Consider the following 23,891-nt stretch of genomic DNA (forward strand, 5'->3'; position numbering starts at 1 on the left):
AAAAAAAAAAAAAAAAAAGAAAAAAAAAAAAAAAAAAAAGAAGGCCCAATAAAACCTCACAAAATGACAGCTTCCATATTATCAGTAGACAAAGAACACCCAAACTTCAAATTATCTATTTTTTTAATTTTTATTTTTGAGACAGTCTTGCTCTGTCACCCAGGCTGGAGTGCAGTGGCATGATCTCAGCTCACTGCAACCTTCACTTCCTGGGTTCAAGTGATTCTTGTGCCTCAGCCACCTAAGTAACTGTGATTACAGGCATGTGCCACTGTGCCCGGCTAAGTTTTGTATTTTTAGGAGAGACGAGGTTTTGCCATGTTGGCCAGGCTGGTCTTGAACTCCTAGCCTCAAGTGATCTGTCTGCCTTGGCCTCTCAAAGTGCTCAGATTACAGGCATGAGCCACTGCACCAAGCCTCAAATTATCTGTAAGTAGAAAAATATGCAGCAAATCCCAGCACCTTTCTCCCATTCTCCCATTGCAGGTTTTCATGAAAAGCAAGAGTAGTTTGGGAAAAACTGTGAAAGAGAGAAGATGGGAATTTGCTGTGAATCTAAGACTGATCTAAAACCATGCCAGAAAGAAAAAGTCCACCTTAAGTGTGAGAATATTAAAAAAGTATACTGGTAGATCAGAGTAGTGAGTAAAAACAAAGGATGTAGAAGTATATACAGGAAAGGTAATGCTTAGGGGGAGAAGACAAACAAACCTAGACTGCGAAGACTATGATAAATACCTAACTCTTCAATGCTCACACACCAATGAACATCGACAAACATCAAGACCATTCAGGAAAACATGACCTCACCAAATGAATTAAATAAGGCACCAATGACCAATCCCAGAGAGACAGAGATGTCACCTTTCTGACAGAGAATTCAAAACAGCTGTTTTGAAGAAGCTCAATGAAATTCAAGATAACACAGAGAAGAAATTCAGAATCCTATGAGATAAATTTAACAAAGAGATTGAAATAACTAAAAAGAACCAAGTAGAAATTCTGGAGCTGAAAAATGCAACTAGCATACTGAAGAATGCATCAGAGTTCTTTTAATGGCAGAACGGATAATGGAGAAAAAAGAATTGGTGAGGCTGAAGACAAGCTATTTGAAAATACACAGTCAGAGCAAGACAAGAAAAAAGAAGAAAAAAAGAATAAAACACACTCATAAGAACTAGAAAATAGCATCAAAAGGGTAAATCTAGAGTTATTGGCCTTAAAGAGTAGATAGATTGGGATATAAAGTTTATTAAGAGGGATAAAAACATAGAACTTCCCAAACCTAGAGAAAGATATGAACACTCAAGTACAAGTAGGTTATAGAACACTAAGCAGATTTAATCCAAATATGACTACCTTAAGACATTTAATAATCAAACTCTCAAAGGTCAAGGATAAAAGAAGGATTATAAAAGCAGCAAGATAAAAGAAACAAATAACATAAATGGAGCTCCAATACATTTGGAAGCAGACTTCTCAGTAGAAATCTTACAGGCCAGGAGAGAATGGCATGACATATTTAAAGTGCTAAAGGAAAAAAAAAACTTATTCTAAATCCAGTGAAAAAATCCTTCGAACATGGAGAAGAAATACAGACTTTCCCAGACAAACAAAAGCTGAGGGATTTCATCAACACCAGATCTGTCTCACAAGCAATGCTAAAGGGATTTCTTCAGTCTGAAAGAAAAGAATGTTAATGAGCAGTAAGAAATTATCTGAAGGTCCAAAACTCACTGGTGATAGTAAGTAAACAGAAAACCACAGAATACTATAACGCTGTAATTGTGGTGTGTAAACTACTCATATTGAAGTAGAAAGATGAAAAGATGAACCAATCAAAAATAATAACAACAACAATTTTTCAAGACATGGACAGTACAATAAGATACAAATAGAAAGAATAAAAAGTTAAAAAGCAGGGGGATGAAGTTAATATGTAGAGTTGTTATTAATTTTCTTTTTGCTTGTTGTTTATGCAGTCAGTGTCAAGTTGTCATTAGTTTAAAATAATGGGTTATAAGATATTACTCGCAAGCTTTATGGTAACCTCCAAGATAAACACATACAATGGATACAAAAAAAATAAAAAGCAAGAAACAAAACCATAATACCAGAGAAAATCACCTTCACTAAAAGGAAAACAGGAAGGAAGGAAAGAAGGATGAGAAGCCTGAAAAACAACAAGAAAATAAATAACAAAGTGGAAGGAGTAAGTACCTACTTATCAATAGTATCACTGAGACTGGGCATGGTGGCTTACACCTGTAATCCCAACACTCTGGGAGGCTGAAGTAAGCAGATCACCTGAGGTCAGGAGTTTGAGACCAGCCTGGCCTGCATGGTGAAATCCTATCTCTACAAAAAAACCAAAAAATTAGCTGGGTGTGGTGGTGTGTGCTTGTAGTCCCAGCTAGTCGGAAGGCTGAGGCAGGAGAATCGTTTGAACCCAGGAGGTAGAGGTTGCAGTGAGCTGAGATTGTGCCGCTGCACTCCAGCCTGGGTGACAGAGCAAGACTCTGTCTCAAAAAGAAAGAAAGAAAAAAAAAAGAATAAAAAATAAAAACCACTGAATGTAAATAGACTAAACTCAATCAAAAGAGAGAGTGGCTGAACGGATTAAAAAAATAAAACCCAACGATCTGTTGCCTACAAGAAACACACTTTGCCTATAAAGACACACATATAATGAAAATAAAGGTATGAAGATGTTCTATGCGAATGGAAACCAAAAAAGCAGAAGTAGTTACACTTACTTCAGACAAAATAGATTTCAAGACAAAAAAGGTCATTATGTAATGATAAACGGGTTAATTCAGCAAGAGGATAAAACAATTGTAAATATATATGCACTCAACACTGGAGCACCCTGATATATAAAGCAAATATTATTAGAGCTAAAGAGAGAGATATATGCCAATACAATAACAGCTGAAGACTTAAACACCACACTTGCAGCAATGGACATTTCATCCAGACAGAAAAGCAACAGAGACATTGGACTTAATGTGCAGTATAGACCAAATGGACCTAATAGATATTTACAGAACATTTCATCCAATGGCTGTGGAATGCACATTTTTCTCCTCAGCATATGTAACATTCTAAAGGAGAGACCATATGTTAGGCCAAAAAATAAGTCTTAACATATTTTTAAAAATTGAAATAATATTAAGTATCTTCTCTGACCCCAATGGAATAAAACTAGAAATCAAAAATAAGAGGAATTTTGGAAACTATACAAACACTTAGAAATTAAACAATATCGGCCGGGCGCGGTGGCTCATGCCTGTAATCCCAGCACTTTCGGAGGCCAAGGTGGGCGAATCATGAGATCAGGAGATTGAGACCATCCTGGCTAACACGGTGAAACCCCCCGTCTCTACTAAAAATACAAAAAATTAGCCGGGCGTGGTGGCAGGCACCTGTAGTCCCAGCTACTCAGGAGGCTGAGGCAGGAGAATGGTGTGAACCTGGGAGGCAGAGTTTGCAGTGAGTCAAGATTGTGCCACTGCACTCCAGCCTGGGCGAGAGAGTGAGACTCTTGTCTCAAAAGAAAAAAAAAAAAGAAATTAAACAATATCTTCCTGAATGATCTGTGGGTCAATGAAGAGATTAAGAAAAACACTGAAAAATTTCTGGAAACAAATGATAATGGAAACACAACATACCCAAACCTATAGGATACAGTGAAAGCAGTACTAAGAGGGAATTTTATAGCTATAAGCACCTACATCAAAAAAGCAGAAAAACGTCAAATAAACAATAAACTGGAAAACCTAGAAGAAACGGATAAACTCCTAGACACATACAATCTATTAAGATTGAACCATGAAGAAATGCAAAACCTGAACAGACCAGTAACATATAACGAGATAAAAGCTGTAATAAAAAGTCTGTCACCAAAGAAAGGCCCAGGACCCAATGGTTTCATTGCTAAATTCTAACAAACATTTAAAGAACTAATACCAATCCTTCCGAAACTATTCTGAAAAACGGAGAAGGAAGTATTTCCAAACTCATTCTATGAGGCCAATATTACCCTGATATCAAAACAAAAGACATCAACAAAAAGAAAACCACAGGCCAATATTCCTGATGAACATTGATGCAAAAATCCTCAACAAAATACTAGCAAACCAAATTCAACAATACATTAGAAAGATCACTCATCACGACCAAGGGAGATTTATCCCAGGGATTCAAGGATGATTCAACATATAAAAATCAATCAATGTGATACATTTTATCAACAAAATAAAGGATAAAAACCTTTGAGATAGTTTCAGTTGCTGCTGAAAAAGCATCTGATAAAATTCAACATCCCTTCATGATGAACATCTCCTCCCCCCCCCCCCACAAAAAAACTAGGAAGGAACATACCTCAACATAATACAAGCCATATAGGACAGACCCACAGCTAGTATCATTCTGAATGGAGAGAAACTGAAATCCTTTCCTCTAAGATCCAGAACAAGACAAAGGTGTCCACTTCCACCACTATTATTTGACACAGTACTGGAAGTCCTAGCTAGAGCAAGCAGACGAGAGAGAAATAAAGGGTATGCAAATTGGAAAGGAAGACATCAAATTATCCTTGTTTGCAGATGATATGATCTTATATTTGGAAAGACCTAAAGACTCTATCAAATAACTATTGGAACTGATAAAGTCAAATTCAGTAAAGTTGCAGGATACAAAATCAACATACAAAAATTAGTAGCATTTCTATGTGCCAACAGTGAACAATCTGAAAAAGAAATCAAGAAAGTAATGCCATTTACGATAGCTACAAATGAAATTAAATAGTTTGGAATTAATCTAAGAAGTGAAAGATTTCTACAAGAATCATTATTTTCAATAATCATGTCCGTACTACCCAAATCAATCTATAGGTTCAATGCAATCCCTATCAAAATGCCAATGACATTCTTTATAGAAACAGAACAAACCATCCTAAAATTTATATGGAACAATAAAAGACCCAAAACAGTCAAAGCTGTCCTGAGTAAAATGAACAAAACTGGAAGAATCACATTATCTGATTTCAAATAATACTACAGAGCCATAATTACCAAAACAGTATGGAACTGGCATAAAAATTGACACATAGATCAATGGAACAGTATAGCGAACCCAGAAACAAAAAGTACATCTACAGTGAAGTCATTTTAAACAAAGGTAAATAATATACATTATGGAAAGGACAGTCTCTTCAATATATGGTGCTGAGATAACAGGTTATGCACATGCAGAGGAACAAAACTAGACCTCTAATTCTTGCCATATATAAAAATCAAATCAAAAAGCATTAGAGACTTAAATCTAAGACCTTAAATTATGAAACTACTACAAGAAATCATTGAGGAAACTCTTGAGGGCATTGGACTGGGCAGATTTCTGGAGTAATACCCTACAAGCACAGGCAACCAAAACAAAAATGAACAAATAGGATCACATTAAGTTAAAAAGCTTCTGGATGGCAAAGTAAATGGTCAACAAAGTGAAGAGACAACCCACAGAAGGGGAGAAAATATTTGCAAAGTATCCATCTGACAAGGGATTAATAACCAGAATGTACAAGGAACTCAAACAACACTACAGAAAAAATTCTAATAATTTGATTTAAAATGGGCAGAAGATCTGAACAGACATTTCTCAAAAGAAGACATAAAAAAGGAAAACAAGTTAATATGTTCATATGAATATATGAAAATGAGTTCATATGAACACATATAAACTTATGAAAAGATGCTCAACATCATCAGAGAAATGCAAATCAAAACTACTAAATACAATGAGATATCATCTCATCTCAGTTCAAATGGGTTTTATCCCACAATGAGATACCATCTCACATCAGTTAGAATGGTGATCATTAAAAAGTCAGGAAACAACAGGTGCTGGAGAGGATGTGGAGAAACAGGAACACTTTTACACTGTTGGTGGGAGTGTAAACTAGTTCAACCATTGTGGAAGACAGTGTGGCAATTCCTCAAGGATCTAGAACTAGAAATACCATTTGACCCAGCCATCTAATTACTGGGTATATACCCAAAGGATTATAAGTCATGCTGCTATAAGGACACATACACATGTATGTTTACTGCAGCACTATTCACAATAGCAAAGACTTGGAACCAACCCAAATGTCCATCAATGATAGACTAGATTAAGAGAATTGTGGCATATATACACCATGGAATACTATGCAGCCATAAAAAGGATGAGTTCATGTCCTTTGTAGGGACATGGATGAAGCTGGAAACCATAATTCTGAGCAAACTGTCACAAGGACAGAAAACCAAACACCGCATGTTCTCATTCATAGGTGGGAATTGAACAATGAGAACACTTGGACACAGGGCAGGGAACATCACACACCAGGGCCTGTTGAGGGGTGGGGAGAGGGGGGAGGGATAGTATTAGGAGATATACCTAGTGTAAATGACGAGTTAATGGGTGCAGCACACTAACATGGCACATGTATACATATGTAATAAACCTGCACCTTGTGCACATGTACCCTAGAACTTAAAGTATAATAATAATAATAAAATAAATAAAATAAAATGGGTTTTATCCAAAAGACAGGCAATAAATGCTGGTGAGGATGTGGAGAAAAGGGAACCCTCATACACTGTTGGTGGGAATGTATGTTAGTACAACCACTACGGAGAACGGTTTCGAGGTTCCTCAAAAAACTAACAAAGAGAACTACTGTATGATCCAGTAATCCTACTGCTAGGTATATACCCAAATGAAAGGAAATCAGCATATCTAAGAGGTACCTACACTCCCATGTTTACTGCAGTATTATTTACAATAGCCAAAATTTGGGACCAACCTAAGTGTCCATCAACAGATGAATGGATAAAGAAAAGTGGTACATATATGCAATGGAGTACTATTCAGCCATAAAAAAGAATGAGATCCTGCCATTTGCAACAAGATAGATGGAAGTGGAAGTCATTATCTTAAGTGAAATAAGCCAGGCACAGAAAGACAAACATTGCATGTTGTCATTTATCTGTGGGAGATAAAAATGAAAACAATTGAACTCATGGAGATAGAGAGTAGAACGACGGTTACCAGAGACTGGGAAGGGCAGTGGGGAGTATGGGGTAAGTGGGGATGGTTAATGCGTTCTAAAAAATATAAAGAATGAATAAAATATAGTATTTGCTAGCAAAACAGAGTGACTATAGTAAAAAATAACTGAATTGTACATTTAAAAATAACTAAAAACGTATAATTGGATTATTTTGTAACACACAGAAAGGATAAGCGCTTGAGGGGAAGGATACCCCATTTATCCTGACATATTATGCACTGTATGTCTGTCAAAATATCCCATGTACTCCATAAATACATACACCTACTATGTACCCAGAACAATTTTAAATAAATAAAAGATGGGGAAGATCTCTATGAACTTACGTATTATGGATTTCCAAGATACACTGTCAAGTGAAAAATCCAAAGCAAAGACTATCTAGGCTATGTGTAACAAACAAGGAATAAAAAAAGACAATATACATGCATCTGTTCATTTGTGAAAAAACAATCATAGGATGGATGAACCATAGACTAAAAAAATAAAAACAACAGAGATGGGAGAAAGACCCTAAAACTGCATATGAACAGAAAAAAGTGACCTGAACTGAATTTCAAGCTAATTATATAACCATACTGAAGTGGGAAAGGGGGAATATGAAGTAACCCAAATCATTTATGAACACATTTTTCAAACAATAATCTCTCTTGGTAAAGACAAGAACTCTTAACTATAAAGAGGCATAAGTTAATAATTTTTAAAAATAGAACGCACAAAGAAGTAAACATATCCAGATAAATGATCAATATGGAAACCAGATTTTTCATTGCTGGAGCAGGGAGTTACAAATAAGGAAAACAGGGAAGGATGGACTGAATCTCGTAGTGTTGGATTAGAAGTGAAGGTGTCAGACTGGGGCCTGTTGGTGGGGGAAGGGGAGGGAGAGCATCAGGACAAACAGCTAATGCATGTGGTGACGGGTTGAAAGGTGCAGCAAAACACCACAGCACATGTCTACCGATGTAACAAACCTGCACATTCTGCGCATGTATCCTGGAACTTAAAGTAAAATAAAATAAGAATTGGAGGTGTCAGTGTGAACTCAAGGTTTTTAATACTTATAATTAGATACCATCTTATTCTGTCTGTGCTGGCATTACAAATACTATACACTGGGTGGCTTAAACAAGAGAAATTTATTCCTCACAGTTCTGAAAGCTAGCAAGTTGAAGATCAAGGTGGCAGCCAATTCAGTATATGTGAGGGTCCTCTTTCTGGCTTGTAGATGACCACCTTCCAGTGTATCTTCACACGGTGGATATTAGTTCATCTCTCTTCTTATAAGGGCACTAATCCCATTGATAAGGGCTTCATCCTGATGACCTAATTACCTCTCAAAGGCCCCACCTCCAAATCCCATGACACTGGGCATTAGGATTTCCATATATGAACTTCGGGAGAGACACATTCAGTCTATAGCAGATATGGAGATGGGTGTGTGTGTGTGTGTGTATGTTATGTATTTCCCAGCTGTATCTGCCAAAGGGGCCTTAAGAAACGATACCCCAGGCCAGGTGCAATGGCTCATGCCTGTAATCCCAGCACTTTGGGAGGCTGAGATGGGCAGATCATGAGGTCAGGAGATCGAGACCATCCTGGCTAACACGGTGAAACCCCGTCTCTACTAAAAATACAAAAAAATTAGCCGGGCGTGGTGGCGGGCACGTGTAGTCCCAGCTACTCGGGAGGCTGAGGCAGGAGAATGGCGTGAACCCGGGAGGTGGAGCTTGCAGTGAGCCGAGATCGCGCCACTGCACTCCAGCCTGGGCGAGTGACAAAGCGAGACTCTGTCTACAAAAAAAAAGAAAAAAAAGAAACGATATCCCAATAGCAATGTGCATGCCTAGTTCTTAGATACTGATTTCTAAACACCATTTGCCACTTAACAGAAGCAGAGTTTCTTGGAGAAATGGATAATTTCAGGGCTAGGACAGGGAAAGCACAAGGTGAGTCTGGAAATTGTGTGCTAACAGAAATTAAAAGCATATCCCCAAAACAATGGGGATTTATGAAAAAGAAGCCACTTTGAAGGGGCTCCCACTGGCTAAGTATGAGACATTTTGAGCACCAAAATAAATAATAGTTAAGGATTACAAATCATTGCATAAAATCAGAGTCATGAGCCCACACTGAAATAAGATGAATAAGAAAGAAAGGAAAGCTCTTCTTTATAAGTAGAAAGCTAACTAATGAATGTAGAAAGAATGATGAATTAGGAAATCATCATTTGGCAGCTACTGTAACAATAATTGTTTCTCTTAAGACTCATTAACGATTAGCAAAACCAGTTAGTGGAAATTTAAGGAGCCAAATATTTATATAGTATAGTCTCAAAGTATTGTCTTACAAATACTAATTCATTGAAAAGGATTAAACAGTAGGTTTACAGTGGAAACACCTGGCAGACACAACCTTAATCATTTGACTAAAGTTAGCACCAATCAGTAATGAAATAAACTGACATCTGTGACACCTGATATAATGTATTAAGAGGTGCACAAAATCTTCTGAGATATTCCTGCCAAATATGCCTAATTTAAATCCAATAATGACAAACCTAATCAGTATGAAACACAAAGCCAAAATGTAGGACATTTTATACGTAACTAGACTGTATTCTTTAAAATGTCAAGGTCAAGAAATATAGAAAGATTAAGAACCTGTTCATACTATAGAAGGCTAAAGAGACATTATGACTGCATGTAAGGCATAATTTGGGAATTTCTTTTGCCCAACAGGCCGTTACTGAGACAACTAGTGAAATATCTATAGGCTAGATAATACAAATGTATCACTAACACTAATGCTAATTTCCTCATGTTGATAACTATTTTGTGATTATATAAGAGAATTGCTTGATTTTAGGAAAAACACAATAAAGTAGTCAGCAGTATACATATTTATTTCTCTCTGAATTTCATACTACATACAAAGGGATAAAGCAAATGTGGTGAACCAATATAAAGAATTCTTTGTACTACCCTTTCAATGTTTCTATAAACTTGAAATTATGTTAAAAGAAAACAATTCCACCATAAAACTCAAATGGAAGCTCTCAATTGATGTTTCTAACTAAAAACAATAGGGACTTTGGCATCTGTCAATCACAAATTCCAGTCTTGGCTCTGATATTTAGTAACAATTTTGTGACCTTGGGCAACTTAACCTTTCTAAGGCTCGATTCTCTATAAAGAATAGGGATTAAAAAATATTTATCAAGATTATAAAGTTGTTTTGATGTTGAAATAATGCATATAAAGTACACACTGCTGGCACGTGATTTTTTTAAAAACATCACTATATAAATGTTCTTTTTGCTTTATTTTTATTGAATTTATCTTTTAAAACCTGTTAGCCCAAGCCCATATTCACCAATGACAATGAGCCATTTGAGAAGTCTAAAAACTCCTGGCCCATATACAGTTTATTCAAGTTCTTAAACATTTGAGGTTAAGGAGCAGTAATCTGAATACCATACATGAGAAATGCCTCCTTATACTGGTGGCTTGCATGAGATTAAGAGTTCCTAGAGAAATAATAACATAATTAAAATGATTCAATATATCTGTCTATATGTAGCATGCCAGCTTCTAATAAAAGATAATAAAAACCCAATTCAAAAAAAATTAGAAGATACTGGAATGCAACACAGTGGAGAAGAACCAGTGGATTTAGGTAATATTCTGATGTTCATCACACAGAGAGGAATGTAATTCTAAAGACATTTAAGGGCAGGTGTGGTGGCTCACGCCTGTAATCCCAGCACTTTGGGAGGTCCAGGCAGGTGGATCACCTGAGGTCAGGAATTCGAGACCAGCTTGGCCAATATGGTGAAACCCCATCTCCACTAAAAATATAAAAATTAGCCGGGCATGGTGGTGTGTGCTTGTAGCCCCAGCTACTAGGGAGGCTGAGGCAGGAGAATTGCTTGAACCTGGGAGGCAGAGGTTGCAGCGAGCTGAGATCATGCCACTGCACTCCAGCCTGGGTGACAGAGTGAGACTCCGTCTCTAAATAAATAAATAAATAAGATGTTTAAGATAAAGCATATTTGAGGCTGGGTGGGGAGGCTCACGCCTGTAAACCCAGCACTTTGGGAGGTCGGGGGGGGGGGTGGATCACCAGGTCAGGAGTTCAAGACTAGTCTGGCCCATACGGTGAAACCCCATCTCCACTGAAAAAATAAAATAAAATAAAATAAAATAAAACTAGCCAGGTGTGGTGGTATGTGTCTGTAGTCCCAGCTACTTGGGTGGCTGAGGCAGAAGAATCACTTGAACCCAGGAGGTGGAGGTTGCAATGAGCCGAGATTGTGCCCCTACACGCCAGCCTGGGCAATAGAGGGAGATGCTGTCTCAAAAAAAAGAAAAAAAAATTAGCTGGGCATGGTGGCACACGCCTGGAATCCCAGCTACTTGGGAGGCTGAGGCAGGAGAATCACTTGAACCTAGGAGGTGGAGATTGCAGTGAGCCGAGACTGCACCACAGTACTCCAGCCTGGGCAACAGAGCAAGACTCCATCTCAAAAAAAAAAAAGAAGAGTGAATGATAGGCTAGGCACAGTGACTCACATCTGTAATCCCAGCACTTAGGGATGCCAAGGTGGGCAGTTCACTTCAGCTCAGGAGCTTGAGACCAGCCTAGGCAACATAGCAAAACCCCGTCTCTACCAAAAATACAATAATTAGCTGGGCATGGTGGCGTATGCCTGTGGTCCCATTTTGGGGGCTGAGGTGGGAGGATCACTTGAGTGTGGGAGGTGGAGGTTGTAGTGAGCCTAGATTGTGCCACTGTACTCCAGCCTGGGTGACAGAGTGAGACCCTGTCTCAAAAAAAAAGAGTGAATAAAGTCTGAGATCAAAAATGCATTTTCAGGATGATTTGATTTTGTCTTCTATGTGATTACGCTCTCCTAGACCTGGTGTTCTTCCTACTTTCCCTACTAGTCCTTTCAGTCACTTTTACTGAATCATCTTCTCTGCCTTCTCCTTAACTGTTATTCTTCAATGTGCTATACTTTGCTGACTCATCTTACTCTATTATATCGCCTTAAGTGATTTCATATATTCTCACAATGTTAATACTACTCATGTACTGACAATGCCAATAATTTCATTTCCAGCATCAAATTTTCTAATCAGGTATATAATTGCTTTGCTGGTGGTCTCCACCTGGATATTACCTTTTATATGCAACAAACTGAAAACTGAAACTCACTGCTCCAACAAAGCTGCTCTTTCCTGTATTCCTCACCTTGGTTGTGGGCTCTACTTTGTGAGTATTTATTCTCTATTCCTTTAGCCTTAGTTCAGAACATCATCAATTCTTATAAAGATGATTTTAATAATAATCACCATATTTTGACTTTTAAGTCAACTTTCACATTTTCTCAAGTGATTTTTCACAAATCTGGTCATATTTTATTCTACATAGAAAACTTTCAAAAAAATCACTTTCACAGAAGTACCACGTTCATAGTGTGGCATCCAAGGCCCTTTATAATCTGGCCCCTTCCTATCTTAGAAACTTCATTTTCCCAACTCTTAACTGTTCACTTCACATTCTAAAATATGGAACTGCCTAGTTGTTTCTCCAAAACAAACCATACTATTTTATAGTCCCCAGATTTACACATCTATTCATACCACTTGGAATAATTTTCTGATTCTACTGTTTGTCTCTATTTATGTCTCTATTTAACTTTAAAAGAATTTTTCCTAAATATGCCCTTCTCCAATAGTTAATTACTTCTTCCTCTATTCTACCTTGTATCTTATACGTTTTTCTACTTTTTGTACTATTTATTATATTGTGCTGCCTCGTTTGTGTCTCTAATTTTTAAATTCCATGAGAACAAGGAGTATCATGTTTACCTCTGTTTAGTGCCTAGCAGAATGCCACACTCATATTTTAGGATAAATAAAAGTTTAATAAATTTAGTTGGCAAGAAAACAAAAACTTAGAAGTACAGCTTTTTCATATTAATAGCTAGACTTCTGGAAGACAAAGATGATATAGAAAAAGATGAACAAGTAGTTATCCAGAAATTATTCATAAACTGGATTTGGAATTCTAGACCATAGCCTACAACACTAAAGTGAAGGACTCTTGGCTAAAAATGGAGGCCAGATGAGGTAGCTCACGCCTGTAATCCCAGCACTTTGGGAGGCTGAGGCAGGTGGATCACTTGGGGCCAGGAGTTTGAGACCAGCCTGGCCAAGATGATGAGACCCCCCTGCCCCCGACACATCTCTACTAAAAATACAAAATTAGCCAGGCATGGTGGTATACACCTGTAATCCCAGTTACTTGAGTGGCTGAGGCACGAGAACCGCTTGAACCTGGGAGGCAGAGGTTGCAGTGAGCCGAGTCTGTGCCACAGTACTCCAGCTTGGGTGACAGAGCGAAATGACTCCGCCTCAAAAAAATTTTAAAAATTTAAAATAAAAAAAAATAAAAATGGAGTATATGTCTCTTTTAAAGATGAAGATGATGATGATAAAGCATTTATCAAGAGCTAAACAATCTGTTCAAATGGTGTTTAAACTGAATATGAAGGGAAAGAATAAAAAGTTTTGAGGTAAACACATGAAATCAGTAAGAAATGATAATGGCAGACAGTAGGAAAAGAAAAAAGTGTGAAAGCCTCATGTATGCCACACAAGAAAATAACTGGGAATAGGTCCAGAAACATAACTACAGCTTCAGATTTCTGTAAATTAATAAGAACATAAGCAGTAAATAAAACATACTTGAGATTTCAAAACAATATGGTTAAGGGGAGACCTGGAGAATAGAACTCAAGATTGAGATGTGACAAGGGAAGAGATGAGAATAATTCTCAGAGGAAACTAATAGAATCTAGAGCAGCCTTATCTAACAGAACTTTGTGCAATGATGAAAATGGTCTATATTTGCCCAATGGCTATTGAGCACTTGATATTTGCAAACAAGGAGTTACATTTTTCATGTGAACTTTAAACTAAATTTAGTGTAAACTGAAAGCAATACACAGTATTGCTACCAAGGTGAGCAGCACCAACCTAGAGTCTCTACAACATTTATGTATAATGTCAGGCATATAATTAAAAAATAGACATAGTAACAGGAAAATGAAACTCATAGTCAAGAAGAAAAAAACTCAATAGAAACAGAGTTAGTGATGACCCAGAGACCGGATTCAATAGTCAAGGACTCTATTTTAATTATTATAAATATGTTGAAGTATCTATAAGAGAAGATGTATATAATTGATGAAGAAATGCAGAATTTCAGGTAAGATATGGAAACTTAAAAACAAAACAAAAAGAAACTCTAGAACTGGTAAATACAATGTCTGAAAAAATTAAAGAACACTTAAAATGAATTTACTGAGGTAAATGTCACCTAGTAGAATGTTTTCGCAGACAGAGGAGATGTCTTCTTTTAAATGACATATCTCTATATATTATATCTTTACTTTCTATCTATACAAAACAAGTGGCTGCCTTTAGAGGTGATTAATTCCTCAGAATTAATAATCTTCAGGCATAGGTAAGAACATAATTTGGCAGAATGTAGTGAAATAGAGGTGGACAGAATGTCCTCTAAGGTTCCTTACAATCTTGAGACTCAAAGATTTTATCAAATGGCCACGAAATGTGAACCAAAATATAATTTAGTTATACTTAAATAACAGAAAGACATTTCACACTATAGTTGATTCTGAACAAGGATAAATTTTTACCATGTAAATATACATACCTTTAAAGTTTTGAAATACAAATATTTTACTACATAAACACATATTAATCATCAAATAAAATTTAAATTACCCTCTTGTCCATTTCATAAGATGAAGCCTCTGTACTTGGTAAAAGATGGGTGATAGTAGCTATTAGGATCTGAAAGCAAAAAAAATTTTTTTTAAAAGGAGCTCTATATATGTCAAATTAATGGTACCTCCTAAAACTTGATTGTTAAATGCTGAAGTGATACAAAACCTACCACTGCAAATTTATTCTAAACACATTAACACTGTTATTTCAAAGTAATGTTTAATAGGCAAGGCTTTTCAAGTGCAGTTAACTATCAATTATTCACAATCCTCATGTACGGAACCAAAATTATATATATTCTGTCAACCATATATGGATTTCTTCCCAATTCAAGGGGGTAAATCAATATGTACAAACACACAGAAAATATATGTTCATTATAGAAAAATTAAAAGATACAGATAAGAAAAAGACTAATAAAAACCATCATAGGCTGGGCACGGTGGCTCACATCCATTTTGGGAGCTTGGGCGACAGAGACCCTGTCTCAAAACAACAAAAAACCACTGTAATCCTATCACTTGAAGAAATCTACTCTATTGCCTTTCCAGGCCTTTTGTTTATATATATATACACACACACATATATAAGGCCTTTTTTAAAAATGTGACTTTTTATTTATTTTTTTGAGATGGAGTCTCACTCAGCCACCCAGGCTGGAGTGCAGTGGAAAGATCTCGGCTCTGGGTTCAAGCGATTCTCTTGCCTCAGCCTCCTGAGTAGCTGGGATTACAGTTGTGGGCCACCACGCCCAGCTAATTTTTGTATTTTTAGTAGAGACGGGGTTTCACCATGTTGGCCAGGCTGGTCTCAAACTCCTAACCTCAGGTGATCTGCCTACCTCAGCCTCCCAAAGTGCTGGGATTACAGGCATGAGCCACCGTGCCCAGCCAAATGTGGCTTTTTAAATTAACTTATATTATACACTGAATATTATTTGAATAAATATAAAGTACAGAATACAAAATAAATGAAAAAGACATTATTTTAAAAAAGGCAAAATCTTCATATACGGTGTTATCATTTACCCTGGAAATCATTTAGTCTCATTTAATTTTTTTATGTGCATGTTAAAAATGTATAGGTATGTATTTATTGCATTTTTATTTTAGCTGTATTGTATGCTATTACATTTTTAGAAATTATTGCCTCAATGTAGTAAGTAGAAAAATTCCTCTAAATATACTTTATACAGAAAAAGGCTTTACTCACTAGTGCGATACTTCCTACATTCAGTGCTGTAATAGAGTCTGGTAAGATAACTGAGCGGGAAAAGCGTGAACTTCGGAATCTTACAGACTTGGGTCTGAGTCCTGTTCTCTTGGCTTATGACTCTTATGTAGTTATTAAATCCTCAGTTCTCTCATCTTAAATAAGGAGGGGAGACTGGGGACAGGGAAGGGAATAATCTATCTCAAAAAACTTCTAAGAATTAAATGAGATATCACATGAAAAGGTGACTGGTACATGGTAGGTGTTTAATAAATATTAGTTCTCATCTGTCCTAAAAATGTTATAAAGATAGGAAGACAATGATAAATTCTGGTTAGGGAGAGCAGATAGGGATTTTTATTTTTTGAGGAGATGGTATTTAAGCCAATCACTGAAAGATGAGGGCACTAGAGAAGAGAAGCAAAGCATTTCAGCTAGGAGGAAGAAAGCCAGGGGTATGTTTAAGTGATGACAAGCAGACTCGGTTGCCTAAACAACATGGCAGTTCAAAGGAATCTGTACATGATTCTTAAAAAACCAGTTGGGTTCTCCTGTGAAGGCCCTGAATTCACGGCCAAAGAATTTGGGCTTTATTTTATAGCCAAAGGAAAATCAGAGATTTTTTTTTTTTTTTTTTTTTGGGTACGTGATATGGTAAGAGCCATGTAAATGTGAATGATGACTTTAAGAGCAAGACCACACAAACCAGGAGAAGGCAACAGCAATATCTCAAGAAAGAAATAATGAAGGACTGAAATACATCAGGTGTTGCAGGAAGCACAGGAGACACTGAATTAGAATGAACAAAAATTCACAAATGACTGGCTAAAGAGAAAAGAAAAAAAATAATGACATGATTGTAGTAACTGGAATGATGGAATGTTTTCTCTACTTAGGAGGGAATGAAGCAACATACATGTTTATAAAGACGATGACATAGGTTTACACATAGCATTTAATTTTCACTACAACTAATAAATTGTTTTTTGTTTAACCGTTTGTTGAGCCAGGGTCTTGCTATGTTACCTAGGCTGGTCTCAAAGTCCTGGCCTCAATCGATCCTTCCAACTTAGTCTCCCAAAGTGCCTGGATTACAGGCATAAGCCACTGGGCTTGGCCTAATAAATTTTTTCTAGTGCTTTTACTTTGTCCAAAACCAGGAATACAATCTTCTAACATAAAAGACAAGGGAACTATCATGAACTTTGATACCACAAAAAAGCATGACAGGTAGCCATTATTTAGCTATGCAAAAAAAAATTTAAAACTATTAAATAATTTTACAATTCAAAGTATCCAAATCTAAAAAAATTTTAACAAGGTCATAATAAATAAATGAGAAATTACTTACTTGAATAATTTTCAAGGGAGAATCAGGCTGGTAAATCTGAAGTCTAGGTACATAATGAACCAGCATGTGAAGCATGTTACAAGCTACGTGGGCTACTGTTTTATTAGTAAACTGCAATAATAAAAAAAATTGTTTTAAAAATTTTCTTGATGAACTTTTCATCAACGTATTATCTGCTGAAAATTTTTACGTTTCATACATTTGTAGGATTATACATCCTACATTTATAAGTGACTAAGATAAATCTCTAACTGCAAAATAAAAAAAATCACAACACATTCCAAAGACACATACAACTTTAATTTTCCTTTGTAATGTTTGACTGTCCTCATTAAAGTTTTGTTGCATTTTCTCTTATGTGGATTTATGCAATGGCTTCTAAACCACTATTCTTTTTATCAATCTTTGTCCCGTTCCAATCAACTATTCACCATACTTCCAAATTAATCTTCTATAGCACTGTTATGATCCTGACATTATGCTTAAAACTCAGAGGACTCCCCAATGGCATAAAGACAAACTTTTTATGCTTCTCTACGTCCACATTTCACCCACACTTCAAACCCCAATGTGTCTCCTCTTTTCCAGTCTTCTCTGATAACTAAGTCAAAATGATTTCTGTTTCTTCCGAACTGAACCAGCAGTTTATATTATACACTTAGTTTATATTATATACCCATTTAGTACTCTAAGGTTTTTATGTTTTATTATTCTCATTTTAATCTTTTTCAGCTATTATTAATATCTTGAAGCTAGTATTTACAATTTTTCCTATTGTTATCCCTCACTGTCTAGCAATGTGCCTTATAGTAAATATTTAGAAATATCTGTCATGTAACTATCATTTAAAAATATTTATTAGCTACTTTGTATGTTTAGAGTCTTATACAGGTGCTGTGGGTTTTACAAGTCTTAAAACAACAATAATATCATGCATCCTTTCATAAACAAAAAGTACTCATTTATTCATTCAGACTCTCCAAATAATTACAATATTACTACTGAAAAAACCTTGTCTGTCTACAAAGAAGGCACATAACTTGAAAAGATAAAGCAAAAAATTGAACAGCTCAAGAATTCAGGGAGTGGTAATAAAGATCAAAGAGCAGTAAGCTACAAAAATACTAGTTAAAAAACCCCAGAAAAACCCTATATATGTTTTAAATGGTGGGTTTCCTTTTCTAGACGTCTACCATATATAGTTTAGGGACTAAGCTAAATACATAAAAAGTTGAGATAATGGGTCACCATAAAGATACCCTAAATTCAAGAAACAGAACAATTTTTAAGGAATGAGTCAGGATCAAGAAAATAATAGAATAATAAAGTAATGAAAACATTTACTAAATGTTACACAAGATACCATTAATATTTGGAGAAAAAATATGCATTCTCTCCTATCTTAATATATTTCACTAAACAGTTTTCTTTACCTTTAAGGAAACACAAATCACATTCAGAGCTTCCTTTATTTGAGGATGAAGAGACTCATGGACTAGTTCTTCACAAATCCAAATACCTAAACTACAAAGTGCTACACATCTGCAAAAAAGACAAACAACAACGGTTATATAAAATGAAACCATCACCACAAACATGACCCACAATCAACTGACAAAGAATGAACATGCACTATTTTAAATTAATTAGTGAATTTGTTACTCTATATATTAACTGGTAACCAAAGAAGAGAAAGTATGAAGAAAGCAGAATCCCAAAACTTCTGAGCCTAATTTTCTATTATAATTTACTAAGAAGACTACAGGCTGGGATACCACACAACATGTTTTTTAAAAATTCATGTTAACAGACTGACATTGCTATCAAGCTTCCTAAACAAAATGTAACCTGCTTTCAAAATGGAAAGTGTAATTTTATTGACTGACAACAGCAAAATGAACTTAAGTAAAAACATGAAGCTGATGGAATATGTTAAATATTTTTGTATCTTTTAAATTTAACACACCTAGCTACAAATTATTTTTAAAACAAATTGAGAACATAAAATTTATGTAACTTATTTTAAAATCCAACAGAAACAGAACTTGTAGAATTTTTATCCTGTTCCCCAATGTATTGCAAAGCTTCATTTCTGTAGCAATATAATTTCAGCTGGGTGTCAGCTTGAAGAGAGTTATTTTATGATTAGAATCAGTAAGGATTCTATTAGTGTGTTCAAGTTTAAACTTCTGATAAAATGTATAATGGTTCTAAGTATCAAAACAGTCACCTTCTTCTAGTAACCTGTTATATATGCCATGTCCTGATACTGATATTCTTAATTTCAGTGGAATGCTAAACTTCAGAAAAATTCAATGCAGATTTTTCTTCCTTAACACAGCAGATCAGAAGGTCTTAAGTCTCTTCTTTCAGTCTAGAGTGTTAAGGCTACCAAACTGTTTACTATGAAAATTACCTGAAAGTCTTCTAGATGAAGTCTACTACTTTATTTTTTCCCTATTGTTGTTCACACATAAATCCTAGGTAATATTTGTAGCACTAAATAACCACGCTTCGGGTTTAGCTATGGAAACATCTATAATCCTAAAGCAACAATAAACTCTCAAGTGAAGCAAAGCTCTCCGTGGATGCAGCTAACTAAAGGCAGAGACTGAGAATACAAATGTTGAACAATTTTTACTGTAGGAAGAGGAGGTAAGAAAGGATATATATATTTTTTTCTTGCATGTAGAGTTTCCTACACCCCCCTCCACAAGATGTCAAAATGACCTCGATTATTCCTAGCATACAGCTCAACTCTCTGCTCCTGTGCAGACTGGGGGCATTAAGTTTCTTTTTTCTTTTTTTTTTTTTGAGACAGAGTCTCACTCTGTCTTGCCCAGGCTGGAGTGCAGTGGGGCGATCTCAGCTTACTGCAACCTCCACCTCCCCGGTTCAAGCAATTCTCCTGCCTCAGCCTCCTGAGTAGCTGGGACTACAGGGGCACACTACCACACCTGACTAATTTTTTGTATTTTTAGTAGAGACGGGGTTTCACCATGTTGGCCAGGCTGGTCTCGAACTCCTGACCTCAGGTGATCCACTCTCCTCGGCCTCCCAAAGTGCTGGGATTCCAGGTATGAGCCACCACGCCTGGCCTGGGAGTATGTTTCTAAAAAAATATATACTAAAAAGGCATAGAAAAACAAGTTGAGACAATGCTTATATTCAACTTCTGGGGTTTTTCCATATTCTCCATAACACAAGCTGTTGTGTTAATGATTTCCAGGTCTACCTCTAGGCAGCTATGTTTTAGGCTTCCACATTCTTCCACTTGAGAAGCAACATATATATATATACATATTTTTTTTTTTGGTAAAAAAAAGCAAAAGATCTACAGTCTTAAGCACTAAGGTCAAACTTGGTATTGCCACTTATTAATTGTGCATCTAATAAGCCTCTGAAGACAAACTGCCAGGGTTCTGTCATATCTGGATGACAGGGCAGATTATTGAAATTCCCTGGGTTCTAGTTTTCTTTTCATTAAAAGGTGGATGAAAATTATACCTGTCTCACAGAGGTATCACAAAATTCAATGAGATAATAAATATAAGGCACTTAGAACAGTGCCTAGCAAGCACATACAAAGGGCTTTAAAAATGTTAGCTAGCTTGCCTACATCCCCTGTCCCACCAGCTATGCATTATCAGAGACTTACTGTTAACTTTCTAAGCATCAGTATCTGGCTAGCAAAACTGGAAGAAGAGGGTGATTCTATTAAACTCTCAAAATTGTGGTGAGAATTAAATAAAACAATATTATACGAAAATCCTTGTAAACTTAATTGGGATTAGCATAAAAGAACAATTTTCTCAAAGATATTTGTTTTTAGTTAGCTTGGCTATTAAGTGAGAAAAATACACAATTAAATTTTTAAAAACTGGAGCTATGTCTTAATTTAAACAAATGGCTCACTGTACATTATTTTTATTTGCTGGAAAAAGATTTAAATTAGAATAAGAATCCAAATAGTCAAAGCCATGATCTGTAACTTTTGAACTTTGGGTCAAAAAATGTGTAGATGATTGGAAAACAGGAGCTTTGCAGAGATGTAGATCTGAGTAGTAGTAGCACAGACTAATATTGTAGCAAATGACATACTATTAGAATTAGCATCAAGAATATAAAATATGACTTAATGTTATTTTGAGGAAGAGAAGAAACATGGTGTGCTACTAGCAATCTGCTAATTAAAAATCTCAATCTTTTTTTGGAAAGGTTTTGTAAAACAGAAAATGTCAGCTTTTATTTCTTAAGACATTTAGAAAAAAATCTGAAACTATGACTTATATTCTATTTTTAAAAATCTTGATCAAATATTTATAAATATTAAAATATACTATTTTCTTAGACATATTACTTTCTATAATAAAATATTTAATTTTAATTCAATTTAACAAAAATTCTTTGGGTACCTGCTACTGCATTTCAAGGTACTGCATAAAAGACATTGACAAATATAACTGAACAATAAACAAAATGTACTTAAATAAAATAAAATTAAAACAAATCATTTTAGAGATAAAGAGTGAAGTTACTGAAAAAGGGGACTAGGATTCTGTTTATGAAGAAAGGTTAGTATTTAAATCATGAAAAAAAGTAAGAATACTTAATCATTTAAGTAACTTAAAATTGTAATTCAGAATGGCTTTTATGTATCTAAAACAATCTGGGCTGCTATAAAAATTCAGTCAACTTCTAAAATTCCAAACACAGAATAGTTATACTCAGTCTAAGAATATCCGACCTACCGTGCAGGACCAGAGGGCTCATCTCTTGCCGAGCTTAATACAGTTTTGATTATAAGTTCCTAAAATAAGGGGGAAATAGTTAACGGCAATGACTGAGATTTCACTCATTCATTCTACAAATATTTATTAAGTGGTTATTAAAGCAGTCTTTGTTCTCATGTACATACTTTCAATAAAGAGACCAATATTATTTATAAAAGTAGCTAAATAAATAAGTTTCTGAAATTTATAGCCAAAAGCATATGTTCAAAAAATAACATTTCTTCCTGATTAGAAGAGTGATAAAGGCAGATAATTAAAGTAGAATTAATAGCTCATAGGTATGAAGATTTTTTAAATTTTGAGAAATATCATTAAAAGTCAGAACCAGATAACTTCACCAGTGAATTCTACAAAATATTTCAAATAGAGAATTTGAGAAGAATCTTTCTCAAACATTTCCAAAATACTGAAGATGAGTGAATACTTCAAAACTCATTTTAAGAGGGCAGCACTACCCTGACATCAAAGTCAGACAAAGGCATTACCAGAAAAAAAAAATTAATTACAGGCCAATATCCTTGATGAATATAGATGCAAAAATCCTCAATAAAATACTAGCAAACCAAATTCATCAGCACATTAAAAAGGTCATATGCCATAATTAAGTAGGATTTATCACTGTGATGTAAGGATGGTTCAACATATGCAAAGCAATAAAACTAATACATCATATTAACAGAACAAAGGATAAAAAGCTTATCTCAATAGGTGAAGAAAAAGCACTTAAGCAGAATACATAGCTCAAAGGTATGAATATCCTTTCATAATAAAATATAAATTTTTTTTGCATGAAAAATACGACATCCTTTCATGATAAAAACTCAACAAATGAGGTTGTAACTCAACAAATGAAGTTGTACCTCAACATAACAAGCCCACAGATAACATCATAATCAACAGCGAAAAGCTGAAAGGTTTTACTTTAAGATTACGAACAAGATAAAGATGCCCACTCTCGCCACTTCTATTCAACATAGTATTGGAAGTCCTAGCCAGAGCAATTAGGCAGAAAAAAGAAAAGGCATCCATTCTTTTCTTTTACAACTGCTTCTGTCTACAGATGACATAATCTAATATATAAAAAACCCGACAGACTCCACCAAAAAACTGTTAGAACTAATAAAGTCAGTAGAGTAGCAGGAAACAAAACATACAAAAATCAGTTGTGTTTCTACATACTAATAGTGAACTATCTGAAAAAGAAATTAAGAAAATAATCTGATTTAACAATAGCATCGAAAACAACAAAATACTTAGGAATACGTGTAACAAAAGAGGTAAAAGACCTGTATGCGGAAAACTATAAAACACTGATGAAAGAAACAGAAAAAGACAGAAATAAATAGAAACATATCTGTGTCCATAGATTACAGAATTATTAAAATGTCCATACAATCCAAAGCAATCCTACTTCTCGGTATATATATCCAAAGGAAATGAAATTAGCATGTCAAAGAGATAACTGCACTCCTATGTTCATTGCAGAATTATTTACAACAGCCAAGACATGGAAAAAACCTAAGTGTCCCTTGAAGGACTAATGGATAAAGAAAATGTGACACGCCCACACACATACATAAATACACATACAATAGAATACT

At 35.4% G+C, this 23,891-nt stretch overlaps 1 protein-coding gene across 3 annotated transcripts in view; it reads right to left on the reverse strand.

Annotated features, from left to right (window-relative positions):
• The window catches only part of RALGAPA1 (Ral GTPase activating protein catalytic subunit alpha 1), a 286,431-nt gene that overhangs the window by 111,516 nt on the left and 151,024 nt on the right, over window positions 1-23,891 (reverse strand). For all 3 annotated transcript variants that reach the window (XM_058429656.1, XM_032134679.2, XM_032134668.3), the window contains 4 exons: window positions 22,249-22,307; window positions 18,931-19,039; window positions 17,498-17,608; window positions 14,932-15,000 (listed from right to left, as the gene is read on the reverse strand). In XM_058429656.1, coding sequence (XP_058285639.1) covers window positions 14,932-15,000; window positions 17,498-17,608; window positions 18,931-19,039; window positions 22,249-22,307 — 348 coding nt within the window. The remainder of the gene's footprint in view (window positions 1-14,931; window positions 15,001-17,497; window positions 17,609-18,930; window positions 19,040-22,248; window positions 22,308-23,891) is intronic.

This window comes from Hylobates moloch, unplaced genomic scaffold (genome assembly GCF_009828535.3).
Source record: "Hylobates moloch isolate HMO894 unplaced genomic scaffold, HMol_V3 SCAFFOLD_16, whole genome shotgun sequence".
Lineage (NCBI taxonomy): Eukaryota > Metazoa > Chordata > Mammalia > Primates > Hylobatidae > Hylobates > Hylobates moloch.